The following is an 18,274-nucleotide window of genomic DNA, read 5'->3' as shown; positions in this document are numbered from 1 at the left end:
CGGAACGACAAAGTTATTCTTACTACAACATAGTTTCTTATTTTGAGTCTCGTATTGAATAATTTTATTTTTAAATAAAATCTAGTCTTGATGTCTAAATATTTCTTACATCGCATTATATTTAATATTAATTTATTTATTTATTAATGTAGAACAATAATAGCGTCACAAATAATATAATAACGAATTGGAGGGCCATAGATATAACTTTCCTCATAAAGAAAATTCGTTCGACATAATTATGGGAAAATTGATAAAGTTTCATAACAAACAGTTACCATTCATATTGCCTTAAGATCTTATAAAAAAAATATAAAAAGAAAACTTTTTCCAATGAGCCGTCAACAACTCTAAATTGAGCACGTACAAAGAAATCACCTTTCAAACAAGTTTCCTTTTTGCAGGTAACGAGCGAGACACAATGGGAAGGAGAATTAAGGCGGGTCCGCACACAGTGGCCCCTTTTACCTTAACAAAAGAGATAAACATAACTTAAAGGATCAAAATTGAACAAAATGTGAAAACATGAGAGTTGACATCGACATCGTACTGAGCGATACGCCGCAGAACCTGACCCTCGACTTCAGAGATCTATCAACATCAATGTATCTAACGGATTCTTACGTCAACAAGAGTCTCGAGATAAACGAGACGATCAACGATTTGGTCTACTCGAATCAATTCGAGGATGACCCGATCATCGTCTTCCTTATCATCCTGAAGTGTATCACAATGCTCTTCATAATACTGGCGGCCATATTTGGTAATTTGCTCGTTATCGTATCAGTCATGAGACACAGGAAATTGAGAGTGATCACCAACTATTTCGTCGTATCGCTCGCGTTGGCTGATATGTTGGTTGCGATATGGGCTATGTGCTTCAACTTTAGCGTCGAAATCACGAATGGACAATGGCTATTTGGATACTTTATGTGCGACGTCTGGAACTCTCTGGATGTTTATTTTTCATCGGCATCAATATTGCATTTGTGTTGCATAAGCGTTGACAGATACTACGCCATTGTTCAACCTTTGGACTACCCATTGATTATGACGACCAGCAAGTTGGGCATCATGTTGGCGGTTGTGTGGTGCAGCCCTGCATTGGTTTCCTTTCTACCTATATTTATGGGATGGTACACGACGCTTGAACATCTGGACTTTCGGAAAAGACACCCAAAAGTGTGCAGTTTCACGGTGAATAGAGTGTACGCAGTGATATCCAGCAGTGTCAGTTTTTGGATCCCGGGTGTGATAATGCTCTACATGTACTACCGGATATATGTGGAGGCAGATCGACAAGAACGTATGCTTTACAGGTAAGAATAAATTTAAGTACCATTAGCTTACCAATATAGGCGATTAATTCACGGATAAATTGTAAACAATATCCTCTATATTAGTTTCAACAAACCAATTTCGAAAGAAATTTTTGTATGGGAAAACTATTAACATTCATAGATTTTTTATAAATATCTTACATATAAAATGTCCAACTCTGTGAAATTAATTGAAAAATTCTCATTTTTGTCAAATTTTTCTTCTTCCGTATCGACAATTTTCTCCACGAATTACTAAAAATAATATTCATGGATTTTCTCAACTCAAGCATAAAACTTAATATTGATAAGGAAAATTGAGCAGATTTCGGCTAACTCCAAATGGGACGAGGATTTGCTGTTGTGTTATGATTGAAACTGTATAAACAATTACCATGATTTTGTGAACAACTTTGTTGTAGAATTTCAATTTGGATAGTCAGTGATTTATTGACTTTGCGATATGCAAATTTTGTCCTGCAAATATTTCGAATGGCAAATATTACATAATACTTTTACTATCGTTATTTTAGCTCTTTTGCGCCCATTTATCTTTCACGCCATTTTTTAACGTAGTCCATTTTAAAGAGGTTTTACTAATTGTTAGTCAAAAGAGCATATTGTTTATAAATAAAGTTAATAGTACTTTTCAAATTTGAATTGAGTTCTTACTTATTTTATAACGTTTGGAAATAGTTTTGGATACATTTGTCAGAAGATATTTAAGACAAATCATTTGAAAAACAAGATAAGCGTGCGTTCGTTTCTCTTTTAGATTTTCCTGTTTGTCAGCTTACTTTCGAAATACGTATATTTATTCAAATAAATCCCATTACTTTAGCGAAATCTGAATATATTTGATAAAGGAATAAATAAATAATTCAGTACAACGAATATATTTTTTAATTTCATTTGATATTCTAGTAAAAGGATTTATTTATCTTCTTTAACGCATAGCAAGCAAGGACCGTTATTCCATTAAATTTTGTGTATGTTCACAGATTTTTGGCTAAATGTTATTACTCGAGGTAATTAAAAAAAATTGATCAATCATCGTATTGCCGATAGTCTGACGGTGGCTTTAATTTTTTAACCCTCAATCTCTTATTATTAAACAACAAACCCTGTCACTTGTTTGTTTTTACACTCAATTTCCACATGAGAAATTTCAATATTTTAATGTTAAGGTCTACAAACAAATAATAATTGTCTGTGGTTTGTACACATATCAAAGTCATATAAACAACAAAAATATTTTTACATTGTGGTATTTTGAGGTATTTTCGATAATTAAATTGAAATATATGGGAGCTCTTTGATGTTTTGTGAAACTGTGAAGCTGACGCGTGTGGTTACCGATGTTGGAATGTTGGTATGTTGTTTGAATGATTTTATCGGTTTCCTGTCAAAGCTTTGCCGAATGTTTGGTCCAATGATTGGACGTAATCTATCTTTTACATAAACTTTTTTTTAAATATTTGGTCCAATAATTGGACGCAATCCATCTTGTATATAGATGAACTATTTTTTTAACGAAGCTTTTTTTATCTCATGGAAATAATAACTTTAAATCTAAATGGATCCATATGCATGTGTTGGTTGGTCGTTCTTTCTTTTCACGTAATGTATAGGTGAACTCTTAAATATATGTTTCGGGTTGCACTACAATAAAATCTCATGATAACAATGATACTGATACTAAACTCTAACTCTAACTATTAAACTGATGGTAAACTCATTGATCGTATCTACATGTTGATGACTAGAAAAAGTAAAGTTTTTAGTGCATATTAATTTGTTTAGATATGTTTTTTTTAAGTCAGATTTTTTGTTAAAACTTTTGTTTTATTATGTTGTACATAAATTGTAATAAATTTGTGTTAGTGTATGAAAAGTAGAGAAATACAATAAAAGAAGTTAACTAAACAGGTCGAGTCAATAAAAGTTAATCTTTTTTGGCTGCACAGATGAATACCTATGCTATCCTGTAAAATTTTAAAAACATGCATATATTCTTTAATATACTAACTATATAAATGTCATAAGCGCGACCGAGGATAGTTTGGATCAATGGGAAGGACATATCCTTTTTCTTAATTTACTTCTTATGAGGGGAAATTCTCTGTGTGCTAAGGGTAGTTTCATAAATATGGCGCGGATAATGCCTCAAGTTGAGCCAGTTATTAATGATAAATCACTTTCTACAATCGTGTTCTAAAGTAAGTTTCGAGTTTATTCTTAATAGCTATAGTCATATCAAGTGATGTAAGTCAGCTGTATTATAAAAAATCTTCCTTTTCCGCTAGCTTACAAAAGTATTGTGGATTTAGAGATTTAAGTAGGCCAACGGCAGTCGGAAAGAAAATTATAGTTCCGAGCGCTTTTGTGGCAAACGCAAGCAAGGCTGTATAATATACCTAAACATTGTATAAGACAGCTGAAGATCTTTGTGACAATATTTTGAATGTATACTTGTTAATGTAACTTTATTGACTTACCAATATTAGAAGATGGTTATATTGATAAAAAATCGTTTATAATTCAACGTTTAGGCTCACCGGAAATAGCGGTTTTACTTTTAAGAGTTTATTAAAAAAAATCATCTCTTGCTCGGCGGTGAAGGAAAACATCCTGAGGAAACCTGCATGTGTCTAATTTCAGCGTGTTTCTACCACATGTGCATTCCACCAATCCGCATTGGAACAGCGTGGTGGAATATGTTTCAAACCCTCTCTTTAATTATAGATTTTGCAAGATATATATATATATAGTTTCTGGAGAGCTCAAATGAATTTGTAATGAACTTTCTGATTCCTTCAAATTTATTATGGCATAAATTTATGCGTTAATTAAATTAGCTACGTTTGAACATCTTTAAAATGACAGTAAAAAAATTTTAAACATTATTTTATATTTGAATTGAATCTTGCAAAATGACGTCTCAAAATTGTACTTCAAACTGGTACGAGAAAATCTTGTTGGAAAGAGTACATTTTGATTACGTTGCTAATATTTTGACGTATTGGATTTATTCGCGAGAGTGGTTCGTGTTTGGAAATCCTCCAAAAAATTTCTAGCTTTATTGGGAATATGGCGAACATATAAAATAAAAATAACAGTATGATTTTGACAAACGACTTTCCCGTCTATCTATAATATTATTCGTATATTTCGTTATAATTATTGTCATACATTGTTAATGTATTTCATTGAATATCTTATTAAATAGCGATAGCAAATGTTTCAGCCGCGTTACCGAGACTACTTTCGTTTTGGTTTTCGTAATGTCTAACTGAAAAAATCTAAAATAATATGAATTCACATGCAATAAGTTTGCATTCCTGATGCGGAAATCAACTTCTACGAACTGCTCAACTTGTAACGTACCTGATTATCTTTACACGTTGTTAAAGCCTCACATTTTATGTAAATATTAATAAAATAATAAATAAGTTTAAAATAAAATATAATATAAAATAAGATATAAATGTATGCAATAACATACTATGTCACTAAAACATGTCACGATTCATCCTGAAACGCGCTAGAAGTTGTCAACTGAATCTTCATATATGTCATAGGCGGTAAGCAACGGCAGCTCATTTCTGAATCGCGCAAGCGTTGTGTTCGCGGGAAGGTACATATATAAGGGTCGCCCTGTTTACGTACTATTGCCGGAAGCGAAATACCTGGGGGTCACCCTAGACAGTAGACTAACTTTCAAATCTCACGTAACTAGAGTCCGAAACAAAGCAGCGTTCGTACTAGGAAGACTGTATATGATGTTATGCGGGCGGAGTAAAATGTCCCTTAGAAATAAGACGACACTATACAAAGCCTGCATTCGTCCTATCATGACCTACGCGATCTATCTTATTATTATTATATCTTTGCTCATATCATGGCGACGCAAATCAAAAGATTGCAGACCATTCAAAATAGATTTATCCGCATTGCCACGGACTCGCCGTGGTACATCCGAAACGTAGATCTCCATAAGGACTTCGACATCGATTCGATCGCGAAGCATCTCAAAATACTATCGACGGCGTATTTTGAGAGAGCTAAAGAACACAGCAATCCGCCGATTGCTCAATCGTGCCGATACACCTCTCGCAGAGGTAATATTCCAAATAGACTCAGGCGACCTATGCACGTCCTGAACGACGCAGACGATAGCCTCACTATCGCAAACAAACCATTTGTAGGGAATAACACACTACACACCACACACCCACAGCGTTTCCGCCGGCGGAAACGAGGACCCAGTTATGCGACGTCTCGGAGGCGGCCGAGACGTCAGTAAATTCACTCAGTGTTGGAATCACTCCCCACCGATTTCGTTCTGAGCCGAGGTGCGATCTCATAGGAGACACCCTCAGGACGAACTTTAGTTTTAATTTAGTTTTAATTTAGAGCCCCGCGCTCAACCTCAGGGCAGGGGACATTAGTTCTCGCCCGAAAGACAGGTGACGCTGCGAAGGCCAGTAGGGCCAACAGCAATACTCAACACACAAAAAAAAAAAAGAAACGTACTATTGCTTTTTCTTCCGAGTGTGAATACAGTCAGTTCATCTTGAAATGGTCGTTTTACTTAGTGTAATCCCGTAGTTTAGGTGGCTTTTATTGGATGCGTTTCAAACACACGTATTGATGGAAGGTGCTCGAAATGAATCTGTTGGAAATCGACTTAATTTAGATATAAAATCTGTAGGACAATGCTATGTCATTCTGTCAGATCCTACGTCAAAACTCGCAAAAATGTTGTCTAAATTAAGCCATAGACCTGTGATTAATGAACATAGTTTTGAGTTTAATATATTCTATTTTTGTATCCTCCTAAGAATTCTTAACCAGGGCGGCATGTTCGTTTATGCGAAAAAGCCCTTTTAGCAAAAAATATACATGACTTACGAAAACATGTATCATAGTAAGTAGCTATTAGTATATTATAATATTAATATAATAGCTGCTCTTTGTGGTGTGCCCCACATAAATTTGAAACTATCGTCGTGATAGTTATGTATTTCATACTGTTTTCTTTTAAACCTAAATACATTTTTATCAGTATGCATTCATGAAGAGCCGAGAAGACCCAAGAGCCGACATAGCCTAGTGATTAGAACGCATACATCTTAACCGATAATTGCGGGTTCAAACTCCGTTCACTGAATTTTCACGTGCTTAATTTGTGTTCATAATGTCTCTCGTGATCAGCGGTGAAGGAAAACATCGTGAGGATACCTGCCTACATATGTCTAATTTCAACGAAATTCTGCAACTTGTGAATGCATCAATCCGCATTGGAGCAGCGTTGTGAGATAAGCTCCAAACCTTCACCTAAAAGGATGACCTTAGCCCAGCAGTGGGAAATTTACACAATATTAATATTATAATGCTATATGTATTTATGCAAAAAAAAACATAACATAGCACCGTAAATCCGACCGTTGGATGGAAGCACTCATTGGTCTGTTTGCAATTTTCCAATATAATGAAATAAGTGAATAGTCGTAGCTAACAGGAATAGTGAATACGTTATGCAAATATGACCACGCTGAGTGTAGATCCGCCATTACTAACAATATCATGTGTGATATATCCGTTATTAATGAATGCATACTTAAAAATAAATATTCATCATTCATTCATTCATGTTTATTTCATTCATTCACATATTATTTAATTATCTCGTTAATACTAAAGCCTTTTCATAGACCGTCACAGTTACAAAGGATACCAGCAGACACTCTTATTTTATTAAATTTATATATACATTGTGAGATGCAAAGGGAGTTTTTAAATAATAAATTATATTTCTACTTGACAAGAATAATTACGATTTCATGTTATTATTATTATATCCGTAAAACGTCATTTTTTGTATATTTATTTGGTGGTAACACTTTGTGCAAGCCCGCCTAAGTACCACTCTTACACTCGTACACTCATTATGTATTCTACAGCCAAGCAATAACACTTATTAGTGTTGTGTTCCAATTTAAAGGATGAGTGAGCCAGTGTAACTACAGGCACAAGGGATATAACATTGGTAGCTTAGTGATATGAGGAATGATAAATATTTCTAACAGCAATACATTGGAAAAAAGGCATATTATTCGATACAAGATTTTGTAGATGATAAAAAAGCTTGGAATTCATACCTGTTGATTTCCAGGCAGGATACATTACATACGTATATAATTGCATTTAACTAATATGATTGTATTTTTTAAATGTTGAAAAAGAGTAACTATTGAGTTCCTGCCGGTTCTTCTCGGTAGAATCTACTTTCCGAACCGGTGGTAGCTTCATTTAATTGTTAAATGACGATTCAAAAGTGCTTGTAAAAGCCCACTGGAATACATTTTATTTTGATTTTTTTTTGAAACCAATATCAATGTTTGGTGGTGACCCCTGCGTCAGATGGTACCGTTTATAACTTATTCCATAAAAAATAAATAATTCACTTATTATTATTATTAAATATCAACTGTAAATTAAGTTTTATACGAAGGCAGTTTAAAATCGCCTGACAATGCTAAAAACCCATTAGCCTTGAGAATTTAAAATGAAGTTTGTTCTTGGCAGATCACCAATATTTGCAATCGAATGGTGCATTGCTTCAAAGGTATTACCTGTGGAGAATCAATGGTCTTTTTTTCAACGTAATAATCAATTTAATACCAATGTAATTTATATACATAAAAAAGTAGTAAGTACAGTAACAGCCTATAAATTTCCCACTGCTGGGATAAGGCCTCCTCTTCCATTAAGGAGAGGGTATGGAAAATATTCCACGCTGTTCCAATGTGGGTTGGTGGAATGTACATGTGGCAGAATTTAGAAAAAATTAAACACATGCAGGTTTCCTCACAATGTTTTCCTTCACCGCCGAGAAAGAGATGAATTATGAACACAAATTAAGCACATATATATAGTGGTGCTTGCCTGGGTTTGAACCCGCAATCATCGGTTAAGATGCACGCGTTCTAACCACTGGGCCATCTCAGCTCTTCATATATAAATAATTCAGTAAAACGAATATATTTTTTTATTTCATTTGATATTATAATAAAAGGATTTATTTATCTTCTCTAAGGCATAACAAGCAAAAACCGCTATTTAACAAATTTTTTCGTGTTTCAGACTTTTGGAAAAATATTATCGTACAATATAACTCAAAATATAATAGCCAAGGCAATGCGTGGCTGAGACTACTTATATACAAATATTATGCCATATGTATATAATTTCTATGTATATAACATAGACAAGATAACAGTCTTATTTATTAAAATAGGTAGAAAGACCGTCAAATGGGCTACCCGTTGGTTAATATTTACTATCACTATGTGAAATATAATATCTCATGTCACACGAATCTGTGGTACTAAGATACTATGTCCCTCATGCCTGTTACTCTCTTAACTAAGACAACTAGGCCTATAGCGCATATATTCTTGCTTGTTGTTGCCGGTTTCGCTCACTTTTTTATGATATAGGTTGGCGGTCGAGCATAAGGGTCACCTGATTGTAAGTGGTCATCATCACCCATAGACAATGACGCTGTAAGAAATATTAACTATTCCTTACATCATCAATGCTCCACGAACCATGGGAACTAAGATTTTATGTCCCTTGTGCCTGTAGTTACACTGGCTCACTCACCCTTTAAACCGGAACACAACAATACTGAGTACTGTTATTTGGCGGTAGAATAACTGGTGAGTGGGTGGTACCTACCCAGACGGGCTTGCACAAAGCCCTACCGCCAAGTAATGGTTGTCATGTGTCAGGAAAAAGTAACCTATATCCTTTCTTGGAGTTCAAACTTGCTTCGTATCCTATTTTATCGAATTAGGCTCAGCAATTTGGTCGTAAAAGGGCGACAGACAGAAAGAGCTAGTCATATTTTAATATTAATATTCATTAATTTATTACCATAAGAATTATTAACATTAAATGTTTAAATATATTCAAATATGAACCAAAACTAGTTACTGTATAAATATTGACCGCGTGCAATGGTGGGTAGGTACATTAATATAAGTAACATGTCCTGAACTAACTGATACATCATCGCCGAGCATAAACTATTAATGTCGGGGCCATGAAATTTGGTGAGTAGGGTTGTTTATATTGAATAGACACTCACTAAGGAAGGCATTTTGAAATTACTAATTTAATTAATAATAAGGGGGTGAAATTTGGGTTGAAAGTTTGTATGGAAGTCTGTCATTCTTTAAGTAACTTTAAATTTTGGGATACACAGAGACCATAAATTAAAGTAATATTTCAAATTATTCCTTGATATAATCAATATCCACGCGAGCAAATCTGCGGACAACAGCTTCGTATTTTCATACTTAGACAAAAAGCTATCATTTAAAAAAACACAAATAACTATTTATATTTATTTGCTATGTATCTGCTTTTCGTTTTTTTTTTTGTTAATCACGACATATTATAAAACAAAGTCACGTATGTTTATCTGTATTGTCCCAATAAATTCTAAACCTACTGAACGGATTTTCATGTGGTTTTCACTAATAGATAAAGTGATTCATGTGGACGGTTTAGATATATAATTTATTAAGGTTTCTCTGTTAATAAGTTGAAATAAAACGACAATTGTTACACGAAAAAAATCAAGCTAGGAGGAAGTTTTCATTTCTAATAAAGATATTTTAATATATTTAACAAAACAACAAAAATATATATTAAAATATATAGCATTTTTGTTAAATAATTCTTAATACAGTAGAACATAAACTAATGTATATATTTAAATAAATAATATAAATGTAAGCATGATTTATATATTGTATTGAATATTTTATTTAAATATCAACACGCTGTACACACACCGTCTTCACCGCGCCATTTTACATATCTTATTTTCCCGCGCTTCCGCGATTTGTGTCAATCATGATGACAGCTGCATAAATACACAGATAATAAATATTTTTGTATAAAATATATCTCTAATAGAAATTTATATGTTTTTACAGATCTTTACACACTTCAAGTAGGTTTTGAATAATGTATTTACCAACAGTCTGTGAAGCCTAATTTTTTTTGCCTGCAAGCATTCACCTGCAAGCACTCGATATTGCATTCCATGGGCGGTGGTAGTCACTTTCGATCAGATTCACTCTTACATATTAGCTACATATAACGTATATCAAAAATATCATTCACATATAAATTTTTATACATTTAGCATACAGAAGTGAAATAGATTAAAAAAAGACAATAACATAAATAACTGTAATAAGAATATAAGTCAATAAACCAAAAATAGTTCTAACTTCGAAAATATCATAACATAAATAAATCACCAAATCATACATATTGAAGTAAATTACTTATTCAGTTGATCTTACAATTGCAAATAAGACACAAAATATAAAACTTTAACAATATAGTTAAGAAACACTGATAATTTAGACGTTCTCTACTATATTTAGCATCAGCTCTGCACCGGTCCGAAGCCGGGTCAGGTCGCTAGTAAATAATAAATTTAAATTTGCACATACATATAACCTTTTCATATAAAAGCGACGAATTTCGTTCATGACTTTGATATTCAAATATTTACTTTAACTTTTGTTCGAAGTCAGTTAAGTTGGAACGTCTTGTATAAAATAGCTCGTGTATAATAAGATCTACATTACGTTTCACGAGTAGAAAGAGGCTTAACACTTGGCATGTTTTGTATAGAATTGATATTCAATTTATCAGAATTCAAAGAAAATGATAATGTTCTTACTCGTATTATTTCTTCCAACAATATACAATGTTTATTCACTTCGATTTTAAGTTTAAATTTTCCAGTACATTTTAGTTCTTAAGGTGGCACATACGCCAATGTCGAAGAGTTTTCGGTCTGTCGGTCTTATTCATTCTTCTTCTGCCCTTATCCCAATTTTATTTGGGGTCAGAGAAGCATCTTCTTCTTCTTTACTTCTCTGTATATAATCCCAGAAGTAACATTCTTTCCAACTATATCGTCTTTCACACAATCCATCCATCGTTTCCTTGGTCCTCCCCTTCCTCTATATCCATCAACGTTTCAAGTAGATAATGGTATTGGTCTAAAAATGAACGTTTTGAAATTTCAATAGTTGAACATGGCATTAATTACAGTGCCAGATGTATATCAAGAACCAACGAATACAATTTGAATTTCGAATATGTTCGGTATACATTTTAAGATTTAACCAAAAGTAATCAACAGTTTCTTAAACGAGCAATACTTATTCCACCAAAAACATTAAATGTATAAAATGCCACGTCTCTCGATGCAGTCTTTCCATCGTAAAAAGTTTTGAGATCTCATAGAAGCCAAGTTCTATTCAAATTATTTTGTAGTTATAAATCAACATTTAGTAATTGTATCGATAGTTTTCTTTATATTATAATTATAGTGACTTGGCAATGAGCACGAATTAAAAGCTGCTTGCTGCCTGGAATTATGTGCAAATGTTACTGACGAGACCTGTGATCAAATTTTTTGTTATGTGTGAATCATGATGGTCACTATCGACTACATGCTACATTACACCGTATAAAACAAAGTCGCTTATCACTGTCTGTCCTTTTGTATGTTTACATTTTTAAAAATTTGCATTAGATTTTGATGTGGTTTTTTTTTATTAATGGGTGATTCGATTGAAAGGTTTTTTTACAAAATACATTGACAATATAGTAAAAAAACACTGATAATCATTTTAGAAGTTTCTAATATGATGTCGTAATTAAACAAAATATGTGGTATATTTAGTATTAGTATTGCACCCGCGCGGAGCCGGGCGGGCGGGTTTGGTGTATCTCACCTGTATGAATATTTTACAATTAATAATTTAGTAATTTTAATTGATAAGTTACTAGACTTCAATGCGAGTCTTTCGACATCAAGTTCAAAGCCTGTACTTTACAAACAAACAAAGTTTTCCTCTTTATAATTTTAGTATAGAAGTCTAGACTAATATTGAAAGCAACGGTATATCCTCACTATAATCTTTGCAAGATTTTGACGAGCTTGAAATTTAAAACCTCAGCACGCTTAGCCTAGATTTGACTTGGCTGAAAGCCTATGACTTACGAGACCGTTGTCGAAATCAGACACTTTTATTTTGAGTGATATTTGGTATATATTTCGGAGACTTTACCTCATCGCTTTACACAAATAAACAAGCTTATTTATATTTCTGAGAATAAACAACTTAAGGTTAATTTAATCTTCTAACGGAAAAAGAGTTCGATTACGCGCAGCTAATACCTATCGAATTTAAAGCAGTATATGTTATATAGATTTAGTTGTATTTAATTGATATAATTTTTTATTTCAATATTGATCAAGTTGCATTAATGTTTTTGAATAATATGAATCACTAAACATGGTAATTTCAATTAGAAACACATAAATCTATCCATTTATTTAAAATCCAAAACTGATTTCATTCATATACAAAAATAGATCTGTTTGATATTCGGCAGATTTTCATTGAAACTAGACAAATGCAGCTGTACTCGTATTGCGTCTTTATGGCCCTGTGTGAAATATATATAAGATTCTTTTTCTTCGAATCTTTCTTTTTTATTAGGATGACACAGTTAATGAAACAAAATTGAGTTTCTCTGTAAGAGAAACGACATTTAATGTTATTATTAACAATGTCTCCTCGTAAATAACCAGATTCTTTACTTTTCTAAGATTGCTTCCATATTAATATTTTTCATAGCTAACAAAATTTAGTTGTCATGATGCGTTTGACAGTTGATGTGCGGAATTCAAATCTCACCAAAAACATTAATGTCTATATGCTCGTCCGCCAACCTATATCATAAAACACAAACAAAACAAAGCGCATAGTTGCTCTTTTCATATAAACAAATATACAATGCTGTTATTTACAGTAATTAGTGTCCTATCATGGAATCCGAGGCGATTCTTTCCAAAAGTACTCTTTTAATGAATAATACGATTTATTTATTAATTTAGTCTCAATAATCTTTTTAAATTATGAAAATGATAAATTGATTATATTTCCCCGTATCTTATTATATATTGACAAGTATTAATTAAGTAGCTTAAACAATCCTATATACATAGATAAGACCAATGTGTTAATCTGTATTAATATATAAAATCTCATATCACCAGGAGCAAAGTAGCGGCGCTACTCTTGGACAAGCACTTGCAAATCAATGGGATCTCGGTAGGCGATGTCATGAGGGAACGCCAGAGCATTCAGATGCAGCCGATGGCGAGCAACAAAATGAAGAGAGAGAGGAAAGCAGCACGGACTCTTGGGATCATCATGAGCGCGTTCTTGGCTTGCTGGCTGCCGTTTTTCTTATGGTAAGCAAGTATTTAAATTTTAAATACTTATTACTTATTGTTTGTATTAACGACCAATGTGTACTTTTTCAAAAGTTCATTATAATTGATGTTATCATTACCTAGTTAGTAGACCAAAAAGTTTTTATACAATAATGATCATGACGTCTTAACTGGTTTCGGAAACAATGACCAACCCCAATCCAAAGTCAAAAATCTTTGGTGAATATGGAAGTGACTTGGCTATTGATAGTCATAAATCTACCACAAATTAAAATTAAATAAAACTAAAACTAAATTAAAAACTAAACCAAGCCAAGCGAGGCTGTAACTGTGACGCAAACGATGTTGCACTTTTTTCTCTTATAATTAATCAAAATAATAATAAAATGGACGTCAAATCTGACGCGACTGTATATAGTAGGTACAGAATCAACGGTTTTACGTAATTTCCGAAACAAGTGTTACGGAAACTTATTCAGCACTAAAATATTTTTATCACCCATCTTGGAGTTTAATTCCAGGATCACGACTTTGTCTATTCACTAGATCAAAGAGCCAGTCAATATAATTTACACTGACACTTCTTTCACAAAATATCTTCCTTCCTTTTCGTGGAAACAAATTCAGAAATTCATTGCTGGCTAAGTTTTTACATTAAAATATAACTTTCGTTCAACAAAGTTTCATTGAGTCTAGAATGACAAATCTCGAAGTTAGTTAAAACCAAAATACACTTTATTCGAGTTGGCAATTTAACTAGTACTTTTGAATCGTTATTTTACAAAATTAAATTAAAATCAAATACAAAATAAAGAGTTATAAATTTTGCTGTAAAATACTAAAAAAAACTATTAAAGTTTATTAGATAAAAGATAAGAAATACGGCTTAAGACTAATTAAGAAAAATTTCTCTTCTTAATTAAAATTATAATTAATCCCCTACGTGCTTTTTTCTGTGTTATATCAAATCTATTGATCTATTTGCGCACGTTGGGGGATAACACCGTTTCGTCTAGCTTGACGGCAAAGAGCATAACTTTGGCTTATACAAAATGATTTTAGCCAATGCAATTTAATTGGCCAAAATCAGCCAGGAGATCATAATCACTAACTGTACTAATATTTTAAATGCTTCAGAAACTCTGTCTGTCGACTTATTAACAGCTGACGACCGACCCCTTAAACGCTAGCGAAGCCACGGGTGATAACTAGTATTGTTAAAATTTTATTTGTTTTACTTGGTGGTAGGGCTTTGTGCAAGCCCGTCTGGGTAGGTACCACCCACTCATCAGTTATTCTACCGCCAAATAACAGTACTCATTATTGTTGTGTTCCGGTTTGAAGGGTGAGTGAGCCAGTGTAACTGCAGGCACAAGGGACATAACAACTTAGTTCCCAAGGTTGATGGCACATTGACGATGTAAGGAATAGATAATATTTCTTACAGCGTCATTGTCTATGGGTGATGGTGACCACTTACCATCAGGTGGCCCATCTGCTCGTCCACCAACCTATACCATAAAAAAATGGTAAGAAAATATTGATTTTCAGTACAATCGCATGTTTTTATTTATTTTATTCCATACTTTCACGTCACGTTTACGTTCCATTATACTCTTTTTATATGAAAGTTATTTAAATATGTATTCATTTGGATGTCCATATGTGCCGAGGGTCCTGTGTCAGCCTCATTTTTTTCTATAGTAATACGAATCTTTGTCCGTCAGGTACATAATAACTGCTCTCTGTGGCGAGTCGTGTCCGTCACCACCACCGGTTGTGGCAGCGGTCTTCTGGGTGGGATACTTCAACTCGGCTCTAAACCCATTAATATACGCATACTTCAACAGGGATTTCCGAGCAGCATTCAGGAAGACTTTAGACTCATGTTGCAGGTAAGACTTGTTTATTTATTTCTTTTCTAAGAACAATGTACTATAATCACACATTTGAACTTGGGTATAATTATCACTCAAACTTTAATTCATTTATTCAGTATGGAAACATTCCATTTATTATTGATAGGCAAGTAAATACTACCACCAGTTCGGAAAAGGAAACACCCAGACCTAAGAAGAACCGGCGAAAGAAAATCAGGCTCTCTTTTTGTTGTTAAACTAGTTGTATTATGAAAATCTATATAATATTATGATAATCTTTACGAACACCTTTAATTCTCCTCCACGACTTTGGCTTGGTTATTTTGGCCTAGAGGATCAGAGTTGCGATTCAATGACGAAATTAATTTTCAACCGAACCGAACCGAAGACACCGGCTCCAAATATAACAATAACTATAGCTAAATTATATAATCGTAAATAGACTTTTAAGTAGTCTAACATTTTTCATTTCATTTTTCTTAGGAGGACTCTAAAAAATATGTGGAATACGTAATTATTTTTATTACTTTTTAGTGCATATTCATTTGTTTTAAAATAGTGTTTTGTTTGAAGTCGGTTTTTCTTATTGTTAAAATTTTTATTTATATTTATCAAACTAATTGTATTATGAAAATCTGAATCTTTAAAAACACGTTTAATCCTCCTCCACGACTTTGGCTTGCTTATTTTGGCCTAGAGGATCAGTGATTCAATAAGGAAATGCTTCAAGCATTCTTGCCACTATTCCAGTCGATATAGACATTTGTAGCTTTTGATTTCGATCAATATATAAAAAAAAATTCTGGGCGTGAATAATTATAAAAAGAGCCAAGTAAGAATGTAATTCAAATCGATAGTAGGTTGAACAGAAGAACTGCCCTGAGCGTTTTTGCAACTTATCACTAGTTATAAACATATATTGACATAATAGGTAGGCGTAAGAGATGCCGTTTCTCCCCCCAAAGCGACAGCCACTATTGGTTTTTAGTGGGTATTACAGCGTATACGACGCCAGTAAGTAAGTCAAGTGAACTTTTGTAATGTGCGACACGATTGAAAAACTCTTTTAGGTTATGTTTGTGGCTTTTTTTTGTACACCGATTATTAAAAACATGACTTACTTGATAATCTGTTATAAGGCTATAATAATAATGCGTTTTGATAATATTACGGAAGAAAAAATAAAAGATGTAACCAACTTCAATAAGTTTTGCACCGACTACTGGTTTAATCAAAACTTCGGACGAGTTTTACTTTTTTATGCTTTCTCCCTTATTTTTTTAAATAGATTTTTATTTTTTTATTTCTATATACATATATTAAAGTTCTTCCGTAATCAGGTTTACATATAGACGAACCAAATAGTTTTGAAAGTACTCTTTAAAAATAATTATATCGATCCTGTTGATTCTTGCATATTGTTTTATTGAATACGAATTTAATGTGTTAGTTCTAAATTATTTATATCTAGATAGAGTGTCAAAACTTAGAATGTATCGAAAAAAGATTAAAGAAAGTTGACTACTAAGACAATGCACTCTAGTAAAGTAGTATGTCATATGGCGAGGTCCAATTTCAAGTTTTGGTTCTTTTGTTCCCCTATCTACATGTATAAATAATCAAAAATATTAGTCCTAAATTAAAGTAACAGCCTGTAAATTTCCCACTGCTGGGATAAGGCCTCCTCTTTCATTAAGGAGAGGGCTTGGAACAAATTCCACCACGCTGTTCTAATGCGGGTTGGTGGAATGCATATGTGGCAGAATTTCGATGAAATTAGACACATGCACGTTTCCTCGCGATGTTTTCGTTCTAACCACTGGGCCATCTCAGCTCATTAGTCATAAGAAAATTAAAATATTAACATATATTAGTTCAAATGTAATTTTCCTTCAACACGTGCTGTGAAATATTTTAAATCGAATCTAACTAAATTTCTTATTAAACCGAGACAATTCTCGTTGCCACCAGGTCGATATGTGGTAACTTCGGTCGCCGCTACTGTCACCAGATGCACCGTCGCGACCACCATTCCAACGCATCATCAGACATCCACATGAACAACTGCATCAAATCGACTTCAGCGGACGTACTCCGAGCACATCAGCCCTCATGCTCAAGACCGGAAGACATTATAATTGGAAGTTAATTTAATTGGTCTAAAGAGTTGGTTGTGAGCTTTGACATCTTGTATATTTATATGTATTTTTGGTTTTCGTAATGGCATTTTCCAATGGGTCACTATTTGGATTTGTTCAGTTTTTTTGCTAAAATATATACTTACCTATTTAAGAAGGTAGATATGGGCCATCTGATTGTAAGTGGATACCTGTACACATATACACGGACATCTTAACACAAGCTATTCATAATAATTACAACGAGACCATAAAAATCACGCTTGAAACTACGAAAAGTAACTGTTTCTACAATAATGTTATATACTGACGAACTTTTCCGAAAGGCACTGCATTTCTTATATCTTTTATGAATATTGGTTTAGTAGCTCTTTCTCATGGATATCATAAAACCATGTAACCTCATTACATACACAGCCAGCCGAAACCACCTAGGTGCTCCAGTTCTATATTTGACTGGGGCCAGGCTACGTTACAAGGACCAAGAAAAATCGTGGACTTCCTTTTTTGTACGAAGGCAATGCATTGAGGATCGATTGTAATCAAATGATGTTTTGTACAAGGGTCCTCAACATGGCATGCAAA

General features: G+C 33.3%; 1 protein-coding gene across 1 annotated transcript in view; it reads left to right on the top strand.

Moving 5' to 3' along the window:
- The window catches only part of LOC124539911 (octopamine receptor beta-1R-like), a 109,444-nt gene extending 91,543 nt beyond the window's left edge, over nt 1–17,901 (top strand). The window contains exons 2-5 of the mRNA XM_047117282.1: nt 405–1,319; nt 13,492–13,689; nt 15,399–15,566; nt 17,523–17,901. Of these exons, the coding sequence (XP_046973238.1) occupies nt 526–1,319; nt 13,492–13,689; nt 15,399–15,566; nt 17,523–17,700 (1,338 nt within the window). The 5' untranslated portion in view covers nt 405–525 and the 3' untranslated portion in view covers nt 17,701–17,901. The remainder of the gene's footprint in view (nt 1–404; nt 1,320–13,491; nt 13,690–15,398; nt 15,567–17,522) is intronic.
- Nucleotides 17,902–18,274: the final 373 nt, after the last annotated feature.

Source organism: Vanessa cardui, chromosome 23, assembly GCF_905220365.1.
Source record: "Vanessa cardui chromosome 23, ilVanCard2.1, whole genome shotgun sequence".
Lineage (NCBI taxonomy): Eukaryota > Metazoa > Arthropoda > Insecta > Lepidoptera > Nymphalidae > Vanessa > Vanessa cardui.
The sequence above is the reverse complement of the archived record's forward strand: the minus strand, read 5'-3'. Positions and strand labels throughout refer to the sequence as shown.